The 27,736-nt window shown below is 46.3% G+C and overlaps 1 protein-coding gene and 1 non-coding gene across 2 annotated transcripts in view; both read left to right on the top strand.

Annotated features, from left to right (window-relative positions):
* The window catches only part of ABHD17C (abhydrolase domain containing 17C, depalmitoylase), a 44,833-nt gene extending 22,410 nt beyond the window's left edge, over positions 1–22,423 (top strand). The window contains exons 2-3 of the mRNA XM_010986833.3: positions 17,068–17,247; positions 20,941–22,423. Of these exons, the coding sequence (XP_010985135.3) occupies positions 17,068–17,247; positions 20,941–21,160 (400 nt within the window). The 3' untranslated portion in view covers positions 21,161–22,423. The remainder of the gene's footprint in view (positions 1–17,067; positions 17,248–20,940) is intronic.
* A 1,533-nt stretch (positions 22,424–23,956) lies between these two features.
* TRNAG-ACC (transfer RNA glycine (anticodon ACC)) lies at positions 23,957–24,029 on the top strand. The gene has a single exon. It is a non-coding gene; the product is annotated as a tRNA-Gly (tRNA).
* Positions 24,030–27,736: the final 3,707 nt, after the last annotated feature.

The raw sequence follows: 27,736 nt of genomic DNA, 5'->3' as shown, positions 1-27,736 counted from the left end.
ACCTACTAGCTCCAGGGCCTTGGGTAATTCACCAAACTCTAGTAACTGTAGATGAACGGAACTGATAATTGCACCTCAACTGCACCGTGCAGGTTCTTGTTAGAATTACAGGTAAGATATGTAGAGATCATCTTCATCATCATCTCCATCATCATTGGCCACGGTTCATCCTGGGTCATCCCCTGTGTGCAGAGCACCTTCTGGTGATGAACAGGACTGAGCCCCTGCAATTCAGGAGCTCAGACATTGTGAGGCAGCCCCCAGTGGTTCCTGGCTGTTGTTCACAAGTACGTGAGAAGTCAGCCTCACCTGGAGTGGACACCTCTGGTCTGGCCTGGTGGAGTGTGATGTGTGACCTGGTAGGGCTGAGCCTGCGGGGGAAAGTGGCTGGAGGAGGCCGATGTGGGCCTAATCCCCTTGGAAAGTGAGGTCACGGGCCCTCGGCCCACAAATCACACATCCTGACTCTTGATGCTCCGTGAAAATGCCTGCAGGCATTGAACATGTGGGGACACGTGCACCGAGGTGATTTATTTGTCTTTGAATTTCTGATCTGTCGAGTGAGGGGAATGAATCAGGCTGGGGTCTGCTGCCTTCAGATCTTTAAAACCAGACATTCTTACTGTAGATTAAGAGAGCCGACATAATCCGACTATTAGACTGTAAGCCCCACAAGGACAAAACTCAGCCTTGCTTGTTCGTTCTTATGCCCTCAGCTCACATCCCCTCAAGTACAGAGAGGTCCCCTGGTAATTTTTCTTTATCTCTGGTTCCTCGGAGGCCCCACAGAGAGAACCCAGGCCGCATGCATATATGTAACCAGTGGGGCAAAAGAAACCCCTCAGCTAAAGTATTTTTTATATAATACACAATTCAAATATTCATTTCATGAAGATGTATAACCTTGCACATAAATTTGCTTTGTGCCAAAGAAGTAGCAAGTTTGAAATGGTAATAAAATCTTAATATTTTCATAAACATTTTGGCTTTACTGTTTCATATTTTTTTTAACCTCGGGAATTCTGATAAATTGTAAAAGAGTGTGAAAATAAGCTTCTTTTTCAAGACAAATGCTTACAAACAGAGCTACAGTATTGAAAGCTTTTTAATATTTTATAGATTTATATCATTTTGATTTCTTTTAAGTTTGGAGTGGAAAAAACAAATCTTTGACTAACTTCGTGATTTTGTAGTAAAAATTCTCCTTTCCCAAAGTGCCTTGACTTGATGGGAACTCACAAACCATGGTAAGTTGTCAACAGGAAGTCAGATGTATTAGAAATAATAATGTAGGAACATTCCAGGCCTGAGGAAAGAGATTTGAAAGTTTAATAATGTTAAAGTACCCATTGGCATCTGGAGTGGAATTTTAGAGAGACTGGGCTTAGAAAGGGGACAGAACCCAGCCAGGGAAGCCAGTGTGGAGCAGGGGACCGCTGGAAGGATGGGGCGATAACAGCTGGGACAAGAGAGAATCAAGGTGAGAGCCTAAAGCAGACGTGCAGAGGTTACAGATCAGCCTCGCTCGGAGGAGAGGAAGACATTTCTCATGCTCTGAACAAAGGAAAGGAAGATGCCCCCAGCAGCGATTCCCAGGAGCGTGGCCTGAGTTAGGGGCGCCCCTAACTGTGTCTGAACCCCCCCCCCCCACTCTTCTTTCATCTCCCGTCCTTTGTTTCAGCACCTTAATCCCAGTGTCTGCCGGTGGGTCCTAAAGTCCCCTGCTCCACCTAGCACGTGGGATCCACTTCTGGTGGCCTGGCCATCTCTGCCCTCCCTGAATTCCTGTAGGATGGGTGAGGAGGGAGATCACCGCCACCAGGCTCCTCAGTGTGTGTGATAAATGCACCTTGTTGATACGAGTCTGAAGTTTTTGCAGTGACAAAAGTTTCATTTCAGAACCAAAACCTGGGTCCACGTCTGTGCCTGTTTGAAACACCATCGGCATGCAGCTTGTAGGAAGTCTCTGCATTTCTGAAAGGATCTAAAGTAGGAGACACGGTGTTTTCTGTTCCACCAAAGGAAACCATGACCCCCCCAGGGGAAGAATGCAAGACACAGTGGTTGAGAGTACAGACTGCCGTGTGGACTGGAGAGGTGAAAACCTTGTGAATTTCTTGCTTGAGAGCATGTGTTACTGCCGGCTCGTGTGTCCTGCAAAAAGAAACTGGATCTGCTCCTCAGGCCTCTGCATCTCTGGTTATTACATTAGACTCCAAAGACATCAGAGCAGGTTACAGTGAAGTGTGTGGAACGGAGTGTGGCTAGCTGAGTGTTTCTGAATTATTAACGTTATGGTACACAGTGTTCTTGGTGGCCAAACAAAGGCTTCCTGTGTACGATAAATAAGGACACGGCGTTTGCTTCGAAGGGTTATACACTATGTAGTGTTCTAATTAAAATACAATGTTGACGTTCCTGCAGGGCCGTCTGTCAGACTGACTTGAGAAGGGAAGTGAAGACTCGGCGTGGATAAGACCTCTGAGTCACACGGTCACTGTCTGCTGCTTGGAGGCCACCAGGCTGGACCTGGCGCACACAATCCCAAATCCTCTGTCCTTGACAGACTGATGGAGGGGGCATGTGTGATATTTTAGAATGCAGCTGACTCCTTTAACAACTGCCCTTGAGTGTTCAAATATAGAAATTGGAATTCTGTTCCGGTGCTACTCAGACGGAAGTTGCTGCTAGAGGAAAGGTGTCTCCACTGCCGCCTCCCGCCCTGGCGTCCTTCCGTGATGCTCCTGAGGGAGTCCTTTCACGTCCAGAAGAGAGAGAGGATGGCAGACCGGTTGGGCTGTGCTAAGGGGTGGTTTTCATTTGTTTTGCTTTAAAAAAAAAAAAATCCAGGCAAGGTGGAGAGGATAGCAAGGTCTTTGTGACGGGGAGGTCAAACGGATGCTTCGGTGAAATAGGCCTGTCACACGGATCCCAGCTTCAGAACTGCCACTCAGCCCCCTAGAAGCTTCCGCCTCCCCTCGGAGACGGATCATGAGTAGCACGTTCTACCAGATCTGTAAAGGTGCACAGTCTTAGTGACGTGCATAGCTTTATTATCTTTTTTCTTTATGTTACTGATAGATGTTAATGCCTTTGGATGCTAGAGAGTTTACAATTTAAAAAAAAAAGCAAACTTTATTTACTATTTATTTTTGTAGTAAAATCTCATTTCGAATTCAGGAGAGTTAGGATTTCTCCCTTCTACCCTCTAATAAGGAAATAATTAGTACAAGTCAGATTTAAGGGGCTTGTTCACTTTTTTCCCTTCTTCTTGTGACCGACTATCCATAACATAACATTGATTATTTGAGCCCGTTTTACGTGGGCAGTTCTTTGGCACTGGGTCCAGTTCACACTGTCGTGCACCCATCACGACCACCCATCTCCAGAACTTTTCCTTGTGCCAAATGGAAGCTCTGTACCCATTAGAACGCTCACCTGTAAAGCATCATTTATGTTAGGAGTGCTCAGGTTGGTGCTCTGGGCTAATTCCAAATCCTTTTCCTTTGAGTTAAGGTGGGGGTGGGGGGCGGGGAGAACTGACATTACTGGGTGGCTACACACGGGCTTTGATAGGTAGGAGCCCCGCTTGACAGACCTGACAGCTCGCACACAGGGCACGGTGCTGGCGGTTCTGCCTGATTCTGAGGCTGTGCTGCGCCAGCCCCACTACGCGATGCTTTCGCGGGCATGGTTGTAATTCATAGGAGTCATAATTCCTCCCCCTGTTAGTCCATTTTCTGGAGTGGTGATATCCTGCAGAGCGGTCTTGGTCATTACAATTCTGAGTTTTAACCTCTCTCAAAGCTTTAGTTCCCTTATCTGTAAAGTGACCCACCTGTATGATCTCCAAGGGCCTTTCCATCCACCTGCCCTGTGGTTCGAGTTATTTCCATAATTGATGCTGTGAACTTTTTATGCTTTTAAGAAGGATGAAAAGGAGAATGGAAGTTTCTGGAAGCAGAAGAAAGAGTAGGGAACACAAGACTGGCACAAAGAGGGGATTAAATGGGAGAGGAGCCGGAGATGTCATCAAGGAGGGGCAAAGGACTCACTGGGTCTGCCCAAGGAGGATGTTTACTTAGCAGACTTCCATTTCAAGTGTACACAAGACATTTGCGGGAGCAAACAGTAAGAGTCGGGCAGTGCCAAGCCCGAGCTGACGGAGCCAGCCAGCGTTCTGGTTTCAGATTAGGTGTCATCTTGTGTCCAGGGGCCACGTGATCTCTCCCCTTGTGTCACGTCTGGATATGGACACAGGAAAGCCACCTTGAAGAGGGAGGGGCGTCCGCGGGGTTTCACTGACTACCTCATTTAATTGTCACCACAGGCCCAAGGCAGGACTCTCACCCCTTAACAGCCAGAGAGGTCAGATCATTGTGCAAGGCAGAGCTGGGGTCCAGACCTTGAACTGTCTGATTTCAAAGCCTCCTCTTTCTTCCGACCCACTGTGCAAATCTCCACCTTCCATCCCTGCCCCCAGACCTCCGCATTGTCATGGCCACATTCTGAGTCACTCACAGAAGATTAATGTTAGCCCAGCTTCAAGAGAGCGCAGTCTAAGCTCCACCCAGGTCAAAACTCCGGGAGACCCGTGACCAGGTGCGCGGCCTGGACCGGGGGCGTCAGGGCTCAGCCCCCTCTCGGCTTTGCTTCCCCTTCTGTAGTAATTCTTGAGCAGGCTCTGTGTGAGGACAAAGGTGATCTCCCCCGGGTTCAGCAGCAGAGGGCACAGACACCCTGAAGGGACACTGACTGACCAGTCTTGGTTCCAACTCTGCTTATCCCTGAAGCACTCACTCTGGCCGAGGGGGTCCAGACCTGGGCACGTGTTCCCAGCTGCAGCTCCAGGAAGGGGAGATGAGAGATGCTCTGAAAAGATACAGCAGGTCAGAAATGCTCTGTCCCCAGCACGTGACCATGCCAGAATGTCCTAGTGGACATCTCAGCAGTGTTAGTGCAGGAACTAAGGGGATTTTCTCGAATTCCTGGATCTAGAGTCAGTGTGAGGCGGGTAGACACACTGAGGACTATCTAGTGTCTTGGGCGTCTTGTGAGCTGTTGTAAGGACTCATTTTACAGTGAGCTAAAATCATTAGAAATTGATTCTTGCGTTTCAAGTTCTAAGAAATAGCTTTCAGCCTTGAGCCACAAGTGGATAATTAAATTAGATTTTTTAACATTTTTCCCCATCACAGAGCTTTCACAAGATCTATCCCCCTCGTTTTGGCTGTGTTTCTTGGGTGTGAAATAGGGAAGTCCTTTAAGGCTTTACTTTGCTCAAGTGTCTGTTGTTATCTGTATTTGGTGTGGACAGAAATGGCATTTATTAAACGGCTTTTTTGGTCAGTTGCCTGTGTTAGCTCACGGAACCCTCTCAAACCCTGTAGGGTAGCTGGTAGTCTAACCGGTTCACAGGTATTTATGCAGCTGTAGGGGGAAGGCAGCATTTTCTGGCTTTTCCGACATGTTGGATAATTAGAGAATGCCCAAAGAGTCCTAATTATCATTAGAACAGTTTCATGCACAATTATACTCAAACAATTCCAAGCAAATTATTCTATTTTAACTGCCACAGAACTAAAGAGAGTTGATGTGTTCTTTAGGACGGTAGCTTTTCCTCTGAAAAGTAGTTTTTAAAAAAACTGAAATTAAGTCATGCCAAGTCTTTTTTTTTTTTTTTTTTTTGCTTTGACACAGAGAGTAGGGTAGAGGACAGTCTTGAATGTCATAAAGAATCACTTTTAAAAAAAATTATAGTTGATTTACAGTGTTGTATTAGTTTCTGGTGTACAGCACAGTGATTCAGTTACATGTATTATAATTACAGGTTATCACAAGTTACTGAGTATAGTTCCCTGCGCTGTACAGGAGGACCTCGTTGTGTATTTATATAGAGTAGTTTGCATCGGCTAATCCCAGAGTCCTAATTTATCCCTCCACCCCACCTTCCCCTTTGGTAACCATAAGTTTGTTTTCTATGGCTGCATATCTATTTCTGTTTTGTAAATAAGTTCATTTATGTCGTTTTTTTTTTTAGATTCCACTTTAAGTGATATTACATAATGTATTTCTTTTTCTCTGTCTGACTTACTTCCCTTAGTATGATAATCTCTAGGTACATCCACGTTGCTGCAAATGGCGTTATCCGTTCCTTTTTATGGCTGTTCTGTTCCTGTTCATGTTGTTCTGAAGGTGGGTTTAGACCTGACATAGAAAAAGTCCTTCCCTGCACCACCATTTGGAAGGAAATTTCAGACACCTGGGTTAGAATGAAACACCATACACGAGGGTGGATGCTGCTTTACGAATGTTAGACAATGGTGTCTTGATAGGGTTGAAAGAAAGACATGGAGGAGTGTGCGAAAGGCTGCGCCGCCCGGGCAGGCACGCCGCCAGGCAGCCCGGCGGTGCTCTCCCGGGATGCCCTTGCTCTGTGCTGTGGGCTGCCTGACCTGTCCACGCCCACGGGTCTGGGCAGTTTGATCCCTCCCAGGGTCGCTCCTGCAGCTCCCGGCCTGGACAGATACTTCCAGCCTCCTTCACCTTCCTCTGTACCCTGACAGGAGGTAGGATTAGGAACGCTTAGGGGCTCGTCTGTCTACCATAGACACCAGAATAATTCGGGAAGATTTTGCTCATAGTGAACCCTGAGAGTTTGACCTGTCCGTGCCTTCCTAGCATGCTCCAGTTATCCGAAATTCAGTATCTTCCCAAACTGAATGTATTTTCCAACAAAACAAAATTCCCACTGCCCCTCTTCTCCCTCCTGACTTCTCAATTAGTGCCGATTTTCCAGCCCTTATCTAGAGAATTATTCTTGAATCTCTCCCATCTCCACCACCCCTTGCTACATACATACCTGATGTAAGCTGCTCAAAAAGCCTCTCATCCAGCCATTCTCTTCCCTCCTGTGGCACAACTTTTCACCATCTCCATCCTCTTAGGACTTGGGGCACATTCCCCAGATGCTTCCATAGTTGGCTCCACCTCCTTTGGATGCAGGCGTGCCCCCCACCCCCTTCCTAAGGTAAAACCCTCACCCCAGCCAGGCCAGGCTGGGATGTGCTCCCTCCAGTTCAGCTCTTCCCTTCTCTAGGTGTTCTCCAGTCTCCCCTCCCACGTGACTGGCTTCAAGCTTTACTTCTGCGCTTCCTGACTCCCCGTCCCCGTTTTGATCATTCCCTTTCGCTGTGCTTTGATGAACTTACTGACCATAATACTTATTTTGCCTAAACTTACGCTTGGCTTTAGTGTTACTTTTTGGTTTGAGTCTCATTTCCTTCTTCATTTCCCCCAAAGACTCATCACCCAGGAACTCAGTTTATCTCCATTACATCATGGATGCTTCAGGTGAAGGAGGCTACTTGTGATGCTGAATTTGGCGTGCTTTATTTTATAACCACTGTTGAGGGAAGACCTTGTCCATGCTCAGGTTTGGGGAACCTTCAGAGTTACCATTATCTTGTTTATAAGTGTCCCTGTTAACCAAATTCCCTTGGTCAGAAAGAAAAGAAACACATGTACAGCTGACATCACTAACCTTTACGTTTTAAAATGTTCTCAGCATTCATGCAGCAGATGCTCACTTTAAAGTGTGTTTCGTGTGCTTTTGCTGCTGGAATTAACACCCAGCAGGAATCTGATTGTGGAAATCAGGATATCATTTTTAAAAGTCTAAACCTACAAAGGTGTACTTTAAAAAAGGAGAAATACGTGTGTTTCAGGGGATTGATGCTTTTTTCTCTTCCTCGTAATTAAAATATAAAACGTATTTCTTAAGTGTTGGCTGCAGAAAGTAAAAGGCTGATTTCCCATTTCTGTGCCTGAAGGCGGGCATTCCAGGCTGATCTGTTTATTCACCTGCTTCCGCCACACAGTCAGTCCTCTTACCCTGAGGCTTTGTTCTAACGTGTGTTAGGGTTTCTCAGTATCCTCAGACCTCATCCTTCAATTAACATTCATGTTACCGTGTGTATTTATCTTTGTCCTATGTATAAAGATATTTCCACCAGGAGTTCTAGCTCTGAAATATTCAAAATATTGACTTCAAAGTCGGTGGAACTGTGCCAAGCGTGCTTTGCCTGAAGATGAATGGAAACGCTCTTGACAGGGGCAAAGTCAAGGCCCAGTGACTTAAACAGGATGCAGGGTGTCTTTGGGCGGCTCAGCTTGGTTTGCAGACAGAAGAGCAAGCCTTACATTCAAATGAAAGCAGACAGGTGTCGCCTTCTCCGTGGAGAGCACTCCCGAGGGCCGCTGCCTGCCTCGGCTCCTGCTCGTGCTGCCGCGGCCTTGGCGGCCGGGAGCTCCTGGGACGTGGCCTCCGCGCTGAGTGGGAACCTACACCGAAACGTGTCTGGTCACCCTGAGCTCCGCATCGCTTGTGTCGGCAAGATGATAGACACTTGGAGAGGCTGGGAGCAAAAGCGGCAGGTTTCCAAGGGGCTTACTACACACGTGGCTTTGCCTGTTCCAGAGAGTCGTCATTCAGGGTCACAGCTTTCCCCTTGCGAAAACTGGGAGACTCCAATTCCTTGTGCTGTGTTTTAAGTGAATCTTACGTGATGCCTAGAAACATGAATGCTTGCTGAGTACTGTGGTCATCCTTGAGGGGCTGACTCACTTCTGTCAGTTTGCAGACAAGAGATTGTTTCTGCTCCCAGCCAGATCCCCAAGAAGACGCTACACGTCGAGTGGATTGAATAGCCATTAGGATGATAACGATGTATGACATTTAGTTTTACTTGGTTCAAAAACAGCCTTTGGTTAGAATCACCTTCCATGCAAAGTAAGACATGCCTCCAGTGTACTGAGCCCTGAGCGTGGGTATCCTTAACGACCCAAAAGGATTCATAGTTCTACCTACTCTGAGGAGCTGAAGCTCTCCTTGGCAGTGTGGGACGTGTTACACAGTGGTTAGCTGTGTACACCCTCGCAGTGACCGGGTACTCGAGTGAAGGGCTCGGGAAAGAAAATAGCACACGTAGAGCGGGGTGGTTGGGGAAAGTGTGAAAGAGGCAGGACTGGGGTGGGTGTGACGGACCCCGGGGCTTTGCAGGTGGTGGGGAGGCGCGAGGACAGTCCAGCCCGGGGTTGTTGAAGAGACCGTGAGGGGTCTAACAGCAGGAGCAGAGGGGTCACTCGGAGAGAAGAGAGAGGGCTGGAGGAGCAGGATGGGGCCGGGCTGTGGAGGGTAATCTGAGAACATGGACTTTTATCCCAAGGAGCGGTAGTGATTGTTGAAGCGTTTGATCAGCAAAGTAACATAACAAACGTGTTTTGGAAGCTCGATCAGATGGGAAGGTACAGGACGGATGGGAGCGGGGGGTGACATGAGTGTGGCGGCTTATACAGATCGAACTAGGAGAAGGGAGGTCAGAAGTGGGGGTTGATTGGGCCTGGAGACTGGCAGATTCTGCCCTGGGAAGAAGGGAAGGGCTGGGATGAAGCTGGCAGGTGCACGCAGTCAGCGTGAGTCAGAGTCAGCAGTGGACAGAAACCGGCTCAGGGGTCAGGAACTGAGATACCTGCCCCCTCCCCAGCCAGAGAACAGTACACAGAAACCAAAGGGACAGGACAGAGCAGGTGGGGAGTTTGAGCAGTCAGGGACCCACTGGAGCCGTGTAAGCACCGTGGGCATGGACAGAGGCAGCGGTGACAAGGATTCCAGAAAGACCTTTGAGTAACGGACCCTCGGTACCCTGGGGGATGGTCATCATTGGGCAAACTGTGCTCATTCATGTGCTGAACTGACAGATCCTGATCGATTGACCACAGGATGCAACCACAGAGCTACGGGAGTGGTGTGAGAAAAGCGAGCATCTGGAAAACATCTCCAAGAGAGAAATGGCAGGACTTGGTGACTAAGAGTACGTGAGAGGCAAAGGAGAGAAGCCTGAGGAATTCGTCCTAACTGTCGAGCCCGTGAGGTCGAGGGTCTGGTTATGGGTAGACATGAACAGATCTGGGGAGAGAGAGAACATAAAGTGGAGTTTGGGAGTTGTTGAGTGTGCAGTGGTGGGATGCTCAGGAAGAAAGAAATATCCACAGAAAGGAAGGGGCCGGGGCGCTGGAGCACAGATGAGATGTCAGGAGTGACACATTGTAGAAACCTTCGCCACCCATTTCTCCAGTTCACACGAGTCTGTTGCACATTTACTGTAGGAGAGGCAGGTGCGTGCTGGGCTCTGGCACTGGCAGAGTTCAACAAGGGAATAAATAGGCAGAGAAGAGATTCCAGGAGAGGGTGAGGACCGAGCTTTGATGGATGCCCAGGTAAAGTAAAATGTGGGAGAAGAAAGAGGCATGAGCAAAGGAAACAGAAGAAGAGAAAGAAGAATCTGGCTAGGGTGGTTCTGGGCCAGCCGAAGGAGAAGCATGTTTAAAGAATGACAGGCTTGTCCCCGGCAAACGTCTACTGAGCACCTCTCCCTGGTGCAGAAGCATCTCATCCTTCACTCCATCCCTTGAAAGGCAGCCAAGCCCTCCCTGACCACCAGGCTCACCGCCTACCTGTGAGCTCTCTCTCCTCCTGACTCCAGAGTCCCATAAAATAGCTCATCTCGTGGGCCTTGGTTTACTGCTTGTGAGTTTTCTGTTACTTTTATCAGAATCTGCCCTGAGTTCTGCCCCCTTCACTCTACGCCATCCAAGTATTTCTGTGAGTTTGCAGGGACCTGCTGCTGGAGCGCTTGTCTCTAATGCGAGTCTTCTCCTTTATGGGCGTTCTCTTCCTCCTTTTTAAATCTGCTGGTACCACATCCCTGTTCTGCAGAGTCTTAGTGGATTCCCTGGACTCTACCAGCCCCTTGTTTGGCTTCTGAATCTCTGCCACCCAGTCTGTGCCTGGGTTTGTTTTAGTTTATTTTGTTTTCTGGTCCTACCTGCCTGACAGGTACAGGCTTCCTGATTCCGCTGCCAGGCTCACCCCCTGATACTCAGTCCACCAGCTTTCATTCCTCCACCTCCACGGACCTGTAGCCCGTCCTGACCTCATTACTTCCTTCCTGGGTCCGACTTCCCCCTGCTGACCTGCCATGTGCAGCACCGGACTGTCTGTTGTCACCATGTTAGTGTCTTTTCTCCTAAGCTCTATCTTCAGGTCCTTAGAGAGAGAAAAAATGTGAGTCCCAAGACTAAATGGGTGCTGAGCCCTTACTGAGGCTCGCATGAAGCACCGATGAGGACAGGCCCTTTCTTAGATTCAGAGACATGGAGGTGTGTGTGGCGTTGAGAATCAGACTGGAATGCCGTGTGGGTGAGGATGAAACTCACAAAGTCCCGGGAGGGCGGGCATCCAGCACCTCTTCCAGACACACCAGGGGGCCAGGGAGCCCCAGGCGGAGAAAGGACAGCTGTTAGGCGTACGACTGGAGGAACTGCCCCACCGTCTCCCGACGTGAAGTCACCCACCAAGTGTCTGCTGACTGTCTGTGTTTATTCTTGAGCCACGGGGAGGTTTACCTGTAAAAGACTGCCTTGGGGTTTGGACACGTGGAGGAAAACATCGCTTGTAGGCTGTAGCTGCCCTTCCGCCTGCCCCTGTGCCTGCCCACAAAGGTGGTGCGTGCTAGAGGAAATCACTTAATGTCCTGCTGTTGTGACATCCGAAGACAGAAAATTGTAAGTAAAAATACAAAAAAAAAAAAAATCTGCCTAAGTGTTTTTTCCATTTCGCCTGTGTCGTGTCTGCCTGCTGCAAAGCCGTCCTGTTCCAGGTTGGGAGGGTTTCACATCTGTTTTACTTTAAAGGTTTTGGACTTGGGGATTATTGATGTTTTGGAAAAAATACTTTTCACTTAATCCTGCACTTTTGGGAAAAAGCTATGATCTTCAAATGCCCTGTATTTCACACAGACTTAGTAACAGATTCCATTTACCATCTCTCTTTTTTATCCTTTATCTTTTAATTGGAGAGCTAAAAGGACTTTAGGATCTGGTCCGACCGTTTACCCAGTATCAAACAATAGTTAGTTTGAGGAATCCACAAACCCACTGGAATTTCTAAGGATGGAAAATTTCTAAGTAAGGAAGTTTACATTGTAAAAAATTCCTCAGAATATCAGATACTTCTCATTTTGGAACCATTGGTGTTGAAGGCATCAATCGACCTTTTTTTTTTTTTCCCATCAGAAGCAACACCCTAGTGGTACAGTGAAAAGGACTCACTGCAGTGCCCTCATCTGTACCGGGGGTGTTGGGGGAGAGGCCTCGGAGCATTCCTCCGAAAATCTTCCATACCTTCAAAGGACTGGCTGTCTCACCCCATCCCTCCCTCCCTAGATCATTTGTTGTCAGACTGTGTGACAGAGATGGGGAAAGGCGGTGAAAAAGTCCTTCACGTACCACTAACAAATCTAATCATTTCACCGGCACTTTACAATTTTCAAAGCCCTTTGAAAAGCAGGGACCCTGGCCGTGAGCAGAGTGCAGGCTGACCCACGTCAGAAGGTCCGGCAAGACGGCTTCCTCTATTTATTTACTTTTAACAAATGACTACCTAGTAATTAAAGGAAATGAGAAATGAAAATTTCAAAGAAGAGACATTACCCGGTCTCCTCACCACCTGAAGGTAACCATCATCATCATCGTAATGTATTGCTTTCAAGTTCCTTCTCCACGTATAGATTCTGTTTTAAGGGACATAATTGTGACCCTGTTTTTTGTAGGCTGCTTTTGGTGGAACGTTTTAACATGAGTTTTCTCCACATTAGCTCTTGATGAGACATAATTTTTAACAGCTTCGTGTTTCCTTCTGAGGTTTTGATTTAGCACAAAATCTACCGTGACTTGTAACAGTTTGAGGGTGGGGAGCATTGTCTCCGTATCTGAAATATCTGGTGTGAGCTGTTTAAAAATGTGGGTTTTTTTTTTGTTGTTGTTTACAAAATATAACAATATAGCCACCTAGGGATGTTCATAAAATGTAAGTGTTCAGCTTAATGAACAGTAAAAGCAATGAACGGTTCATTAGAGACAAGACAGAGACTATAACCAGGGTTCTGTAACCTCCCTCCCCTCCCCAGCAAAAAAAGACATGTTTCTTCCGAGCGATAACCCTTCCCCTTCGCCGTCCTTAACCACCACCCTGGTTCTTAGGGCTTCACTGCCTTGCTTTTCTTTCAATTAAATATCCCTAAACCATAACGTTTAATTTTGGTGTGTTTACGTTTTTTGCGAACGGTACCGTACAGCATGTGTTGTGTGGCATCTGCCCCTTCGGTTTAACACTGTGCCTTGAAGATGCGTGAGCCTTGTTGTGTGACATTCCGTGGCCTGACTTCACCACCGTTCATTTACCCACCCTGCCGGTGGCGCACATTAGGCTTGTCTCCAGCTGCCCACAGACAGTCGTGAGTAAGCGCTTCCCTGTGGGGAGTATACCTGGGAGTAGACTTGCGGGGTCACTGGGTCTGTGTTAATACACCTGCACGCTTACTTTTTCCAAAGTGCCGTCAGCTTACACCTCCGTCCACAGTGAATGGAAGTTCCTGTGGTTCGTGTCTTTGTCAACACGTGGTACCGTCAACTTGTAAATGTACGTTAGTGTCACACTGTGGTTTTAATTTGCGTTTCTCCCTTTACTCATGACGTTGCACAGCCTGCCCTCCCTCCCCTCCTTCGTTTCTTCTCTCCCTGCCATTTAGATTTCTTCTTTTACGAAATTCCCGTTTTGTAACATGCCGTTTTCCTGTATTTGGTCATTTTTTCCCCCACTGATGTGTAGTTGTTCTTTACACATATCCCCACCGATGTGTTCCTTATGTATTCTAGATGGGAGCCCTTTGCTGGTTACACACGCGGCAAATACCTTCCCATCTGGTGGTTTGCCTTTTTCCTTTCATAACGGTATCTTCTGATGACCAGAAGTACATTATTTTAACGTGACACAATTTGTCGTGTTTTTCCCCTTATGGCTAGTGTTTTACATGTTGAAGTTTTTCAGTGAAAAAGTGTTTGTTATAAAGGTTATGACTGTCTGTGTGTCGGAGGTGGAATCTGTTGACTTGGTAATGTGTCCTGGTGCCCGTGAATGAAAAGCTAAAGGCTGAGAGTCCTTTGGTGAAACGCTCAGGCTTCACCATGACATAAATAAAAGAAGACCCTGATCTCGGCGGATGGACAGATTCAGGACACGCAAGAGAAAAGGCTGCCTGTGCCAGTAACCGCACACCCGCCTCTGTCCTTGCGTCTGTGCCCGTTTCTCCCCCACTTGTTCAGGGCAGCCCCTGAGGTCCATGGAGTGTCGTGCAGAAGAGTGTCAGGATACTGAAAAGTTGATAACATGAGTTACTGTGACGAGTTATCCTATATAATTCTCATCGTTCTTCAGATTTGATCCAAGAAGGTAGAGGCTAGTCTGATGCTAGTTCAACCTGGAAGTCTTTCACTCTATTTTTGATTTTTAGTGTTAATCACCTCTAAATCCTCTGTCCTTCAATAACTGCCTTTGGGTTTCCTTTTTCCCTTTCTATTATTATTAAAAAAAATTTTTTTAGTTATTCTTTTTCCCCCCCTTTTTTTTGGGGGGGTGACTACTTCTGATGAAAATTGTGGAGGGAGGAGGCGACCTCTGATCTTATTTATACTTCCTCCTTCAAGGGACTTTGAACTCTCAGTAACAAATCCTGCTGAAATGCACCTCCCTGTCCATCAGAGAAGGGACTCAGGGGCTGTTGCAGCGGAGGGAGTTTCCTGGGATAACTTCCTTCCATAAAAAGCATCTCCCTGGCAATGGCCTGTGGATGCACTGGAACAGGGCTCCTTTCTGACATCTCTCATCGTTTCGTCCTCATTGAGGGGCCCTGTGTTTTACTGCCCGTGGTCTCTGACTTGGGGATGTAGGACACAGGATGCTGCAGCCATCGGTTCCTTCTTCAAACCTTCCTCAAAGCCCTTTTTGCTGACCATGGTTTTTTGTTTGTTCGTTTTGTGAGGGGGAGGTAATTAGGTTTATTTATTTATATTTGGAGGAGGTGCTGGGGATTGAACCTAGGACCTTGCGCCTGCTAGGCATGCGTTCTACCACTTAAGCTATACCCTCCCCCTTTTGCCAACCATGTTTTAATAACCTGTTCTTCCAGTGGAAATGGAGCCCAGGCAAGAGCACCAGATGAGACCTGCATCCTGGGAGCCTCTTCCATGAGCACGGTTGTGTTAGTCAGGTTCCAGGGGCCGGGGCCACACCGAGATGTCGCTTTAGAAAGAGAGGGTGGATCCTCATTCTGAGCAGCGATTTCTTTCCCTGTGTCCGGGGAGGAGAGGGTCTCTCTTTTTTGGTGATGTGTTTGTTTTCAACATATTACACTCTTCTGTTCCCTCCTCCCTGTAGGGGTCTTAATCGTCCCTTAACTCTCTCCCGGCTTCCTTTTCATGCTCTGTCATCCAGCCTGCCTGGCCCTGCTCCTGTCCCCTTGTCCCGAGCGCCTCCAGCGGCCCCTCATCTCCTCTGGGACGAACTCTACCTCCTTCCCTTCCCCTTCAAGCTCCCCCCAGACGTGTTCCCTGCGGGCCTGCCCAGCTCTGTCGCAGCCCCACAGCCCCCGACCCGAGCCACTCCCTGGACACCCCCAGCCCCCCGCCAGCCCTGTGTGGCTGACGCTGCTTTCAGACACAGTCCTTTTACCCCACGTGTCCGGCTCCGGTCTGCCCCTCACGGCACAGCCATCCGTCCCTCAGTTCCTTCCTAAGGGCCCTCATTTCCCTGTGGTGTTTCAGGGAGCCTGGGGGGGTGGCTAGACTGAACTCCTGCCACCCGCCCCAGCTGCAGATTGACAGTCCTCTTCACTGAAGGCTGTCATCAGAAAGCATGGCCCATCGCCCTGCAAGCTACAGCGGGTATTTATACTGACCAGTGGAATCGCTGAGTCACAGGCTCCAGCCTCGCCGGATAATATCAGATTATCTTCCCAGGCACTCGTACCATTTATACTCCCACAGCAATGTTACAGAGTTCCGCTTGTCCATGTCCTTGCTGTCCCTTGACGGTGTCCGGCTTTTGGGGTTTTGCCCCTTAGGTATAAAATAGTAACTCGTGGTTTCAGTTTGCAGGTTCATCTACCGACGGGGTTGGGCATCACATCTTGTTATGTGTTTATTAGGCATTCGTGTTCTCTTCCCTATAATATGTCTGTTTCTTTTGTCTTTTTCTTTTTTATTTCTGGGCACTCTTTATATATTCTGGGTATCCACTGTAGGTTAATGAGTAAAGTAGCCATTTTCCTGGAGTCCTTCTGTTTTGTTCCACCACCATACCTGGGGTGCTGCGTTCTTCTGAGTGGGCCAGGGTAGCTCCCCATGGTGTCTTCTAACCCCCAACAGGAATTGGGGGGGGCCCAGGCATCTGTTTACAGTTATGACCTTCAGTCTGTATGTGTCAATTCTGCTCACATCCCATCACCCGAAGCTTAGTTCTCTGCACACACCAGGCTGCCAGGGAGGCCAGGAAATGAAATCTGTGATTCACGGGGCTGTTTACCAGTTAAACGTTGGAAGACAGTGGAGTGGGAGACCATCCATGGATTGAAAGATCAGAAGGGTTAAGCCCCAAAGAGAGGCTACAGGAAATATATTTGCCTTTAAATTCATTGGTTCCCAGTACCTTTTTCTGATGATAAATGTTAATATCTTTCATATTTTATTAAAGCCTCACTTGAAGTGCTCTTAATATTATAATTTGGCAAAGGTGTTTTTGTTTTTATTTCAGAAATACATTTAGGATTATCAAAGAACTCTAAAGAGGGAAGAATAGGAAATGGGATGACTCCGTAAACACTGAAATGAAATTTACAATGCAGTTATACAGTTAATTTCCAGAAAAAAGAAGTCATGATCATTAATTTTGCAGCAGTAGTGGAAGACAGAATCTCAGTCACTTAGTGCTGAGATGGGCCCCTGACATTGTTGTGAAGTTCTCATCCATTTTAAGCTAAAGTATACACATTAGAGGATGTGATTTTTTAAGCTGGTAGACGTGGGAGTTTTCTGAGTTTCTGATATCATGGTGCTTGTGTCTCTGTTTCTCCCACATGTCAGCTAATGGCATGCCCCCTCTGGTTCCTCCAGGTACGGCGTAAGTCCGGAGAACATCATCCTGTACGGGCAGAGCATCGGGACCGTGCCCACGGTAGACTTGGCCTCCAGGTACGAGTGTGCAGCCGTGATTCTCCATTCGCCTCTCATGTCTGGGTTGCGCGTGGCTTTTCCGGATACCAGGAAAACGTACTGCTTTGATGCTTTTCCCAGGTAAGCTAAACGTGTACAACAAGGGCTAAGGCGTCCAGTGCCTACGTTCAGATCTGATGCCACCGTTCATTGTGGGCCGCTAATAAATCTTTCTTGGATGTATCTGTACGTCAGCCCCTGTGTTGGGCTGCTCAGGGGACGTGGAGCTGGTTGTGCAGGATAAAAATAAAAGTACCACATGCCCTAAAGGAACTAACTTCTGGTTGGGTGTTTGTTCATTCAATCAGATGCACGTGCATTGTTGAATCACGAGAGCTAAATGCAGGGGGCAGGGTGTAGCTCAGTGGTAGAGTGCAGGCCTAGCAGGCATGAGGTCCTGGGTTCAGTCCTCAGTACCTCCACTAAAAATAAATAAATAAATAGACCTAATTACCCTCCCCCAAAAAACCAAAAACAAACCCAAGAGCTAAATGTGAAATCTGTGATGAGGCAATTAGCAGTGGTCTAGACACTCAAAAAAAACCAAAGAAACAACAAAACAGAACAAAACAAAAACCTCCAATATCCCCAATTTTGAAATTTCTCTTACTTTTCCAGTCAAAGAGAAAAGGTGACTTGAGCTCCTCTCAGGCTGGTAACGGGCTACAGGGACAGTGTGAATGGACGGTCCGCCCCCTCCCCCCGACTCCCCTCCCCTCCCCTGCAGTCCCAGCCCCCTGCCTCCCCTCATTCCTCCTGCCGGCCCCCATGTGCCCCCGCTGCAGAGGGCCTGCGCCTCCCCCCGCTGGGGTGTGCACACGAGCGCCCCTGGCCCGGCCTCTCGCCTGCCAGCCGGGCCCTGCTATTTCCTAGCTCCCCGGTACCAGGAAGAAACATGGGCAGCTGCCTTACAAACACAGCAGCAGCAAGCACGCTGCCTTCTTGAAAACCTCCCTTGGAAAACTTCTGCTTGTTTTTTTACATCTAAGCTGAGGAAAGTATTTAATAAAAGCTATCTGCCCCCCTAAGCTTTGCCCTCGGTACACTGCTAAAGCAGTCCGAGATTCTTACAGCAGGACTCACGCTGCTGTCTTGTAGAAAAAGTCTCAGCAGAAGTATGTACAATCGTAGCATTTTGATTGGCTCATTAATTGCTGTCATTCTGTTGTTGCCGGGGGTGGGGAGGAACAGCATTTGCTTATATAAACACCTGTGGCGCAGACTGTCCCGTTTCACAAGAAGAAACCTCTTAACACCTCGGGTGAACCTCCCTGCTGCGCAGTTTGTACCGGGATTCAGTGAAATTCAGCTTCACGGGAAAGCTGAGTGAGCTGCAGGTTTCCAGCAGGCCGGCTGAGAATGCTAAGCAGGGCTCGTGTGTGTCTCAAATGTGGCCTTATTTGTGCTCAATGGGTAATGAGAGGCCAGTTTGTTGAAAGGGAGATATTTAACATGTTTGTGGGAAGCTATGCTGGGAGTTACCCTGGCAACAAAATGAATAGGTTTTTCCCCTGACCCTTAAATTAGCATACCTTAAAATACAATCACGGCAGCTAATTACAGCGTATTAATTAATAGGAAACCAGCAACTAGTCTTTCCTGGGTCTTATCTGATCTGCCAGTCATGGGCTAAACACTTCACCTTTCTTATCTCACAAGGCTCATTTTACAGATTGGGAAACTGAGGCTTAGACAGTCAAGCAGTTTGGTTACTAAAGGTTGGTGAGTGGAGACAGCCAGAAAAGGCCGTTCCTCCTATTCGATACCATAAAGTCTGAATATGATAGATTTCAAACCATTGCCTTTCATGATTAACTGAATTTGGAAAATGTGTTCTTACGGTGTCCATCGCTAACCAAGTGCTGAATTGTCTCTGTGTCCTTCTCTTTAAAGGAAGGTACTTTCACGTTTCCTTTTTAATGTTAGAAAAATAAATAAATAAATGAATCCTGCTCACCATTTGATTGGTGGTTTATTTTTCTTTTACTGCCTTTACATTTAGAATCAGATGGCGGCATTTAACCTCAGGCACACCCTGCAGGCTGCAGAGATTCTCCCAAACTGTGCAGCGTGGAGCTGTCAGTAAATATCTTTTTAATTGAATATAATTGGATTCTCACATTCTTAGAAGAAGAAGTCGCTTTAAAAATTAAATATAGGAAGAAGATAGGTGTCTAAGCAAGATTCCTAATCTGCAGAATTGACTTCTGCCACAGTGGCCCGCATCTTGGCGAGTTACACGCTGATGAGATTTTGCAGTCTTCCTGAACGTCTTGAGGTGGTTGGCAACCTCGTGAGTTGTGAATAAGGCCATACGACAGACATACCATACGACAGTACAGAGCTCTGTACTATCTCCACACCCTCATGCCTGTTCTTTAATAATCCCCCTAGCTTCAGTTTCCTCCTTGGTTTAACAGAGGTGGTCTATGCCCCTTTCGTCGTGTCCCGTGGAAGGTTACGTGAGGTCTTGTACATCAAGTACGAAGCACCTTGCCCTGGTCAGTGTTGAATAAATGTTAGCTATTACTTCTAACAAAGCAGTCTCTAAGGGGAGTACCAGTTCACATCTGTTTGCAACTTTGGCTAGAAGTTACAATACAGAAAGAGAAGTCACCTGTTAGGGGGACTCTGGCAGGAGGACAGACTGGGCAGAGGTTCACCTCTCCCGATGTGTACGTAGGTGAAATGACAGCTGCCTCCATCAGAGAGGTCGTCTGCACACCCAGCCCAGTAAGGCCTGCAGTCTCGTGGATTCCTCCGTGGGAAATGCTTTTACAGCCTGCAGCACGTTCTTGTGAAGATTCTCAAATACTCATCCGTTGAGGGTAGATTTGATTTTTGTAAACAGTCAAAAAAATCATTCAGAATCAAACCTAGGCATTACATGAAGTTTTCAAGCTAAATAGTACAGTTTTTATTAAAAATGAAGTATTCGTTTTTTATGAAATGAGGCTTGTGAGGATCTTGTTAATTGGTTCTGAAAATAGCTCTCGCAGTAAGAGCTCTGAAAACTCGAGCAGCCATGGATTAGGCGCTCAGCTCTCCAAAGAGACCTTTATCCAGATATGTTAAGCTCGAGCTTGTTTATTTTTTTAAAAATCCTGTCTCAAAAATATGGATATATCAGAACTGTTAGTTACTGGATTGCTAGTCTGATGACGTTTAGAGGTTCTGTTTTTAATAAAATACTTAACAAAAACACAGTGGCTAGATGCAGTGTGGTAGTCTCAATTGGATTTTGGAACAGAAAAAGGACATCAGTGGAAAAACTCATGAAATCCAAATAAAGTCTGGAGTTTAGTAACGTACCAAAGTTGGTTTCTTGGTTTTGACAAATGTACAGTGGTGATGTTTCCTTATGGGAAATGGCTTAGGGCCGGATAGGGGCTCAGTATTATCTTTGCAACTTTCCTGTAAACCCACAATGATTACAAAATGAAAATCTTAATATTATTATTATCACTATTATTTTTTGGTGGGGGAGGTAATTAGGTTTATTTATTTATTCTTGGAGGAGGTACTGGGAACTGAACCCAGGACCTCCTAAGCATGCACCCTGCAACTTGAGCTATATACCCTCCCCCTGCAAAGCCTATTTAAAAAAAAAAAAAAAAAAAAAAGAATTACTAGAAAAATGAGACGGGAAACCCTCCAGAGTGCTACCTTCCTCGCCTGTGGATGCCAATTCCGTTCCATTAAGTGGGATGTCTGCTGTCTGTGAGCATGACTAAACGAGTCCTTTTTCTCCCCCTCCCCTTCTCTCTCTTGCAGCATCGACAAGATCTCTAAAGTCACCTCTCCCGTGCTGGTCATCCACGGGACGGAGGACGAGGTCATCGATTTCTCCCACGGCCTGGCGATGTACGAGCGCTGTCCGCGGGCCGTGGAGCCCCTCTGGGTCGAGGGGGCCGGGCATAACGACATAGAGCTTTACGCACAATACCTAGAAAGACTAAAGCAGTTCATATCTCACGAACTTCCCAACTCCTGAAGACCACTTGATTTTACCTCATTACCGTGAACACAGGAGTCCTCTGTTTTGCACATGCTTTAACTGGATAGCGGTCATGGCGTGATAACCACGAGGAAGTGCTCAGCTTTCAGGGCGTCCTAATCAAAGAGCTGAGGAATTCTCAGTCTTTCATACCTAGAGGTTCTGCTAACTCACACATCATGTTAAACTGAACAGTCTGATTCCCAGCTTCATGGCCTTGCAGAATGGGAATGAGAGCTGAGCGGGGGGACCGTTTCCTTGTGCTCTATAAAGGATGCTCATATCTGTCTACCTTGCCCATCACTTAGGATTCATGTATGCAGGACTCCACCCTCTCTCCACCAGTGTTCTCAGTATTTGACCTGCAGCTCTCTTTCAGCCACTGGATTTGTGAGTTCAATCCATTTGTGAAGCTGTGATAGTGTAACTGGAAAACAATTGTGATGAAAATTCCTTTGTTAATCTTTGTTAATTTTTTTTGCTGGTCTTTCCCCCAAACAAATCAGTTAAAGGGTAGTTTACTGGAACTATCATGAATAGCTTCATCAACTGGAACCATATAAATATAACTGGAATATTCTTAAACAAAAGGAAACTGGGGTTTTTTTTAAGTGTAAATTTATTACCAGTCCCCACAGAGTTTTAATATTTTGATTGTCTGGTTGGTCTAACAAAGAGCCTAGCCGACTTTCCTTCTGTAAAGTCCTCCTTGTAGGCTTTTTTAAAGTACTGTACATATTTGCAATTACATTGTGCATAGATTCTTAATGGGCAGTTTTCTTTTGTCAGGCTCCAACAAACTGCAGATTTCCTTGTTTGTATTGTAAATGATTGAATACATTTTGTTAATCTGTTTTTATTCCTATGTTTTGCTATTAAAAAATTTTATAACATTTCCAAGACAAAAGAAAATTACAAGTTTATGCTTTGAAGAACTTATGTAATTAAAATTTCACGAAACTAATCTTTTAGTTGAGGAATTCTTTGGGTTTTGACACTGGAGTTGCGCCGAATAAGCAGCGGAAATGTAAGATGCTTCAACTTGCTACACTGCTTGTATTGGTTGGGGGTTTGGGTTTGGGGGTTCTTTGGTTTTATTTTCTTTTTTAAGTTTTTTTCCCCCCCAAATTTAAAAGCCTTAAATGTACTGTCAGCCTCAGATTGTTGTACAGCTGGGTTGCGGTTGATTGCCAGTTTGTGTTCTGTTGCTTGGATGCAGCACAGTGGTTGGCCACGGAATAAAGGATGCATGGATCAGAACGTGTGGGCTCGTGCAGTTTTTCCCCTCACCTCTCTCCATCCAAGAGATCGGTGAACAAGAGGAAAATACTTTGTCTAGATTCAAGAAGAAACCCCTGGGGCTTACAAATGTCACTGCCTTTCTCAAGGTGCACGTTTTCTGTTCTGTGAGAGACCACAGCTTACTTTTGGAGGCGCCAAGATATAAAGCCTATAGCCATAAAAGTACAGATGGAATTCAAATAGAAAACGCAATGGATTCTGGCTGTGAAGCAAGAGTGATGAAGGCCATCTCACTGTGACCTGGCTAGGAGGGAGAACAGGCCTGTTTCTTTGGAAAACAAGAGCCAGATGTGTTCCACAGAGTACTCCCAGCCCTTTAACCACTGACCAGAAAAAGAGCCCCCGAGGGATGCTTGTCTTCAGCTCTCAGCACAGCCCTTCTGAGCTCGCAGTGAGAGGGACAGTGGTGGAGGGGAGGCGAGGGGACACGGGGCTGTGCTCCCAGGAATGTGTGTTCCAGCATGTTGCAGGCTACTTCCTGGTCTTTGGTCAGTGCCTACAATGGGGGGCCTTGGAAGGGTGGGCACGACTCACCTGAAGGGGTCATCAGCGAAGCGCCACAGGTGATACTGTTCCCAGGAGACCTAGGAGGGAAAGAAGCACAACCAGCAGCCTGCCTTTGGGGCTAGAGAGCAGCTAACCTCGGTTTCCAAAGACCTGATTTCTGATCCTATTTGCTGCTTGCATCTCCCCTCTTCCCCCACCCTTGCCCCAAAACTAGCCCCTGCCAAGAGCTGCTTCAGCATTCTGTGCTCACCTGAACGTGGCCATATCATTACTGCTTGCCATATCATTACTGCTTGAGACCACAAAAAGGAACACATTTCTAGATTTTATTTATTAAAAATATAAAACTTTCATAGTAGCAAATAGCATAATCTAGTGACAAACGGGGAGGACATTATAAAGCATGTAACAGATAATGTAAAAATATATTTAATATTCAAGTGAGGAGGTGCGCTTTATCAAAGGGCACAGGACTGAAGAGAGTATCAAAGAAAGAGGTTATTGTCCATAATGATCATGTGTAGGTTCAATCAATCAAATGACTATATCAAATATATATATATATACACATTGAAATAATGAGATGCCATTTTAAATTATAGGTTGGTATAAATATTTGAATTATAATGCCCATTGGTGGTAATGGTTTGGATAAATGGGTACTTTGAAATTTTACTGCTAATTTACACACCAAATTGGTACAAATGTTCTAAAGTATGCTTTGAATCAAAAGCCTAATCTAGCAATTTGGCTTCTAGGAATTTGTCCTTAGGAAACAATGAAGATGATGGCGTGGGCTTAGATGGGATAATCACTGCTACACTGTTAGTAAAAGTGAAAACTTGCAAACCATTTAAGTTTCCAGCAAAAGGGATTTCATTTTGATTATGTCCATACAATACACAATTCTGTAACCATCATAGATGATGCTACAGAACGACAATTAGTGATGTGACAAAATGATCAAAATACAGTGTTATTAGGGGAGGGTGTAGCTCAGTGGTAGAGCGTGTGCTTACCAGGCATGAGGTCCTGAGTTCAATCCCCAGCACCTCCATTAAGAGAATTTAAAAAAAATACAGTGTTACACAGTAAAACTGATAACCAAATAGCTCCTGTGTGTGATCTCCCTCTTCACTCCACCCCTCCTTCCAAGTTGGACAAAGAACTGGATATGCAGCAAAATGTTAATGGATGGGTATTGCGAAGGGTGGTTTTTTTTTTTTTTTTTTTGAGGTTTAATTATATTGTCAGTAAGTCTTCCTATAGAGGAACACCCAAACCTATCCTTCAGAACTCATGGGAAGTGGGTTAAAACATTGGTAAGCTCTTTCATTACAATAAATGGTTCTGGAACCCCACTGGATGGCACTGCCTTACTCCCCAAGGCAGTGCTGCTTTAACTAGAGAGAACCAGTCATCCTGGGTAGATCTTAGGCCCCTGTGTGCGAGGGTTACTAAGCCAGCAGATCAAGTTCATATAAACAGCACGTCCCGAGCCGCCCAGCCTCGATGCCACCTCTTCCCTGAGGCCTTGCCCACCAGGATTTCCGCAGAATAGACACAGTCTTCCCTGCAGGAGCTTGTGCAGGGCTTGCCCAGGCAGAGGGCCTGGGGCGCAGACCTGGGACAAGGAGGCCTGGCCCGGCCCTATTCCTTCCCAGCCAGGGGAAAATATGTGTAACATAAAATACACCATTTTAACCAATTTGAGGTCTACAGCTCATTCACATTTTTGTGCAGCCATCACCACCATCCACCTCCAGAACTTTTTCATCTTTCCAAACTGAAACTCTGTTCCCAGGAAATAATAACTTTATTTCGCCCTCCCCCAGGCCCTGGAAACCACCCTCCTCCTCTCTGTCTCTAAGAGTTTGGCTACTCTAAGTACCTCATGTAAGTAGAACCACACAGCACTTGTCCTTTTGTGACTAGCTTATGTCACTTACTATAATGTCAAGGTTCACCCATGTTGTGACATTTTATTTCTTCTTAAGGCTGAATAATTTTCTGCTGTGTGTATATACCACAGTTTGTTTATCCATTCACTCACTGATGGACACCTGGGTTGTGTCCACCTTTCAGCTATTGTGAAAAATGCTGCTGTGAATATAGGTGTATAAATAGACGTTGGCGATCCTCCTTTTAATTCTTTTGGGTATATACCCAGAGGTGGAATTTCTGGATCATACGACAATCCTATTTTCACTTTTTGGAGAAAACACCAAAATTGCAAGACTTGATCTGCAATTCTTAACGAGAGTTCTTGGAGTCTGTGGCCCCTTTAAGATGCTGCACCTGTGGGCATTTTGCTGGGGAGAAGGTCCACCATCTCAGCAGAATCTCAAAGGTATCAGTGATTCCAGAGGATTAAAAACACTCACCTAGGTAGTAGTATCCACAGGCTCTTTTAAAGCCAATATTTTTTAAATTCCAAGAACAGTGAGTGCGGATTCTGGAGAGTTTAAGGAGCTTGAATTTATCCTGCAGGCAAACACCCGGAGGGAGGGGCATGGGTTGCGCAGAGCTGTCTGCATAAGGAGGGCATCTCTGGACGTGCGGGAGGCAAGTGCAGAAGCATTTCCAGACCTAGGAGCAGGTGAGACAATTGGAAGAATCTTGGAGACAGCAGGCCTGGCTGTGAGTTTTTGTACCATGGTAACCGTGTGATCTTGGGCGATTCTCTTAAGTGCTCCGAGTCTGTTCTTCATCTCTAAAATGGTAGTAATCCCTACCGCAGCCACGGTAGGATCAGATGAAATTCTGCAGTTAGAAATGCTTTGTAAGAGGTAATGGGGGCTTGGACCCACTCATTAAATGGATGGCGAGCTTGGGTTTAAAGCAAAACAGAAAACACTTCGGAAACTCTAGGTTAAGACAGTCTACCCTGCCGGCGCCCTCGCTATGTTGTTACTTAATCATTACTCTGCTGCTAAGTGCTTTACCACTTTGGCAGGCCCCAGCCTGTTGACACCTGGCCCTGTCTGGCTCTGTCTGGGTTTGGGTGGAGAGGACCTAGGGGTTCCCAGACATGCACAGACACTGTCTCCTATTCGAATTCCCTTCAGAGCATCTCTGGGCTTCCAGATGCCCCTTACATGGGCCTGTGAGGCACATGTAGACCTTGAGCCCATGCAGAACTGTCTAAGATGGGACCTGGAGTGGGCCAGGTTCTCTGGGATAAAACTGGGTAGAGTGCTGGGTCCTCTCGGCCCTGACCTCTGAGCAAAGACAGAGAACCAGCTCGGAGGAGAGCAGCAAAGATGTCTGGGGTAGGAGATGGTGCATTGAAGGAGGGGGCTCAGAGGAACTGATACGAAAGATGCCCTCTTAAAACATTTTTTAAACTTTACAATTGTATCCAAAAGTGTAGATAAAGCTGATTTTTATAGTTTAAGGGGAAAAAATGAACACCCACATTCCCATGATTGAACCTAAGAAACACTATTACCAGGACCTTAGAAACTCGCCTTCTCCCCCATTCTCTCATGACATGCCTTCTCCTTCCACACCCCACTATCCTGAATTTCCTATTAGTCATTCCCCAGCTTTTCTTTACAGTAAGTAAAAATGTGGGGTGTGTGTGTGTGTGTGTGTGTGTGTGTGTGTGTGTGTGATCTACTGTTGGTAGACATTTTGGTTATCTTCCAGATTTTTGCTATTTAAAGATATTTTTGTATTTCTCTTGATAGGAGAGACTTTCTGGTTGCTGCTTCTGAACTCCAGTTACATGTTGAAATTACTGAGAAGCTCTTTTAAAATTGTAAAAAAAAAAAATTACAATTAACTAGTCTGCATGCCACCTGGGCACCTGGACTTTTAAAAGCTCCCCAGGGGCTGGACTTTAAAAAGCTCGCCAGGGGTTTCCAGTGGGCATCTAAATGCAGATCCTGACCCAGTGGGTCCAGGATGGGGCCCCTAATGTGTATTTCTAAGAGGCTCCCAGGGGGATGCTGATCTGGGGCCCTATTTTGAGGAATGCTGAGTCACAGGTGATCTGTCTGCTCAGCTTTGCCAGGTAATGCCAAGACACTTCCCAAGTGAGAGCACCAACTTACCCTCCCACTGATACCGGATGGAAGTTTCAGCCATTCACACCTGACATCCCTGGATTTTGTGAATTTTTGCCCAGTGGAAGTGAAATACTATGTCCCTGATTACTCAGGAGATAAAGCAACTTTTCAAAAAAATCCCATGGGCCCCTTGTAAGCTGTCTAATGTGAAATGTCCATGCATGACTCTTGGCTCCTTTTCAAGTAGAATTCTCTTTTTCTGTTTCAGGCAATTATTTATATATTCTTGGTACTCACCCACCCTTTATTTTCACAACCCACAAATACATCCTCCCAGGTTGTCCCTCGCCTTTTTATCTTCTCCATGGTACCTTTTGCAGAACAGATAGTCTCAGGTTTACTTGGGTAAACCTTAATGGGTTTTTGCTTCATTACGACTTTAATAAGTGGACTCAAAATACATTAAACTGTTTTTTAAACCGCAAGAAGAAACTGACGGAGACATCAATTCCAATAACACCAAATACCTTGATGGCCTAAGTATCATGTTCCTTATACATAAATCATGCTTCCTAGATCCTTAATCTAGTAAAGCTTACATTCTGGTGGTGGTGGGACAACAGGCCACAGTCCACTAAATCCACCAAGCGTTACCAAGTGCTCCGCAGGAAAATCAAGTAGGTGGTCAGTCAGCCTACTTGCTCCCAACCCCCAGCTCTTCTAAGCCTTGTTAGATGGACAGACAGATGTT

Source organism: Camelus dromedarius, chromosome 29 (genome assembly GCF_036321535.1).
Source record: "Camelus dromedarius isolate mCamDro1 chromosome 29, mCamDro1.pat, whole genome shotgun sequence".
NCBI classification, from domain to species: Eukaryota; Metazoa; Chordata; class Mammalia; order Artiodactyla; family Camelidae; genus Camelus; species Camelus dromedarius.
This window is presented reverse-complemented; position numbering and strand designations above follow the sequence as displayed.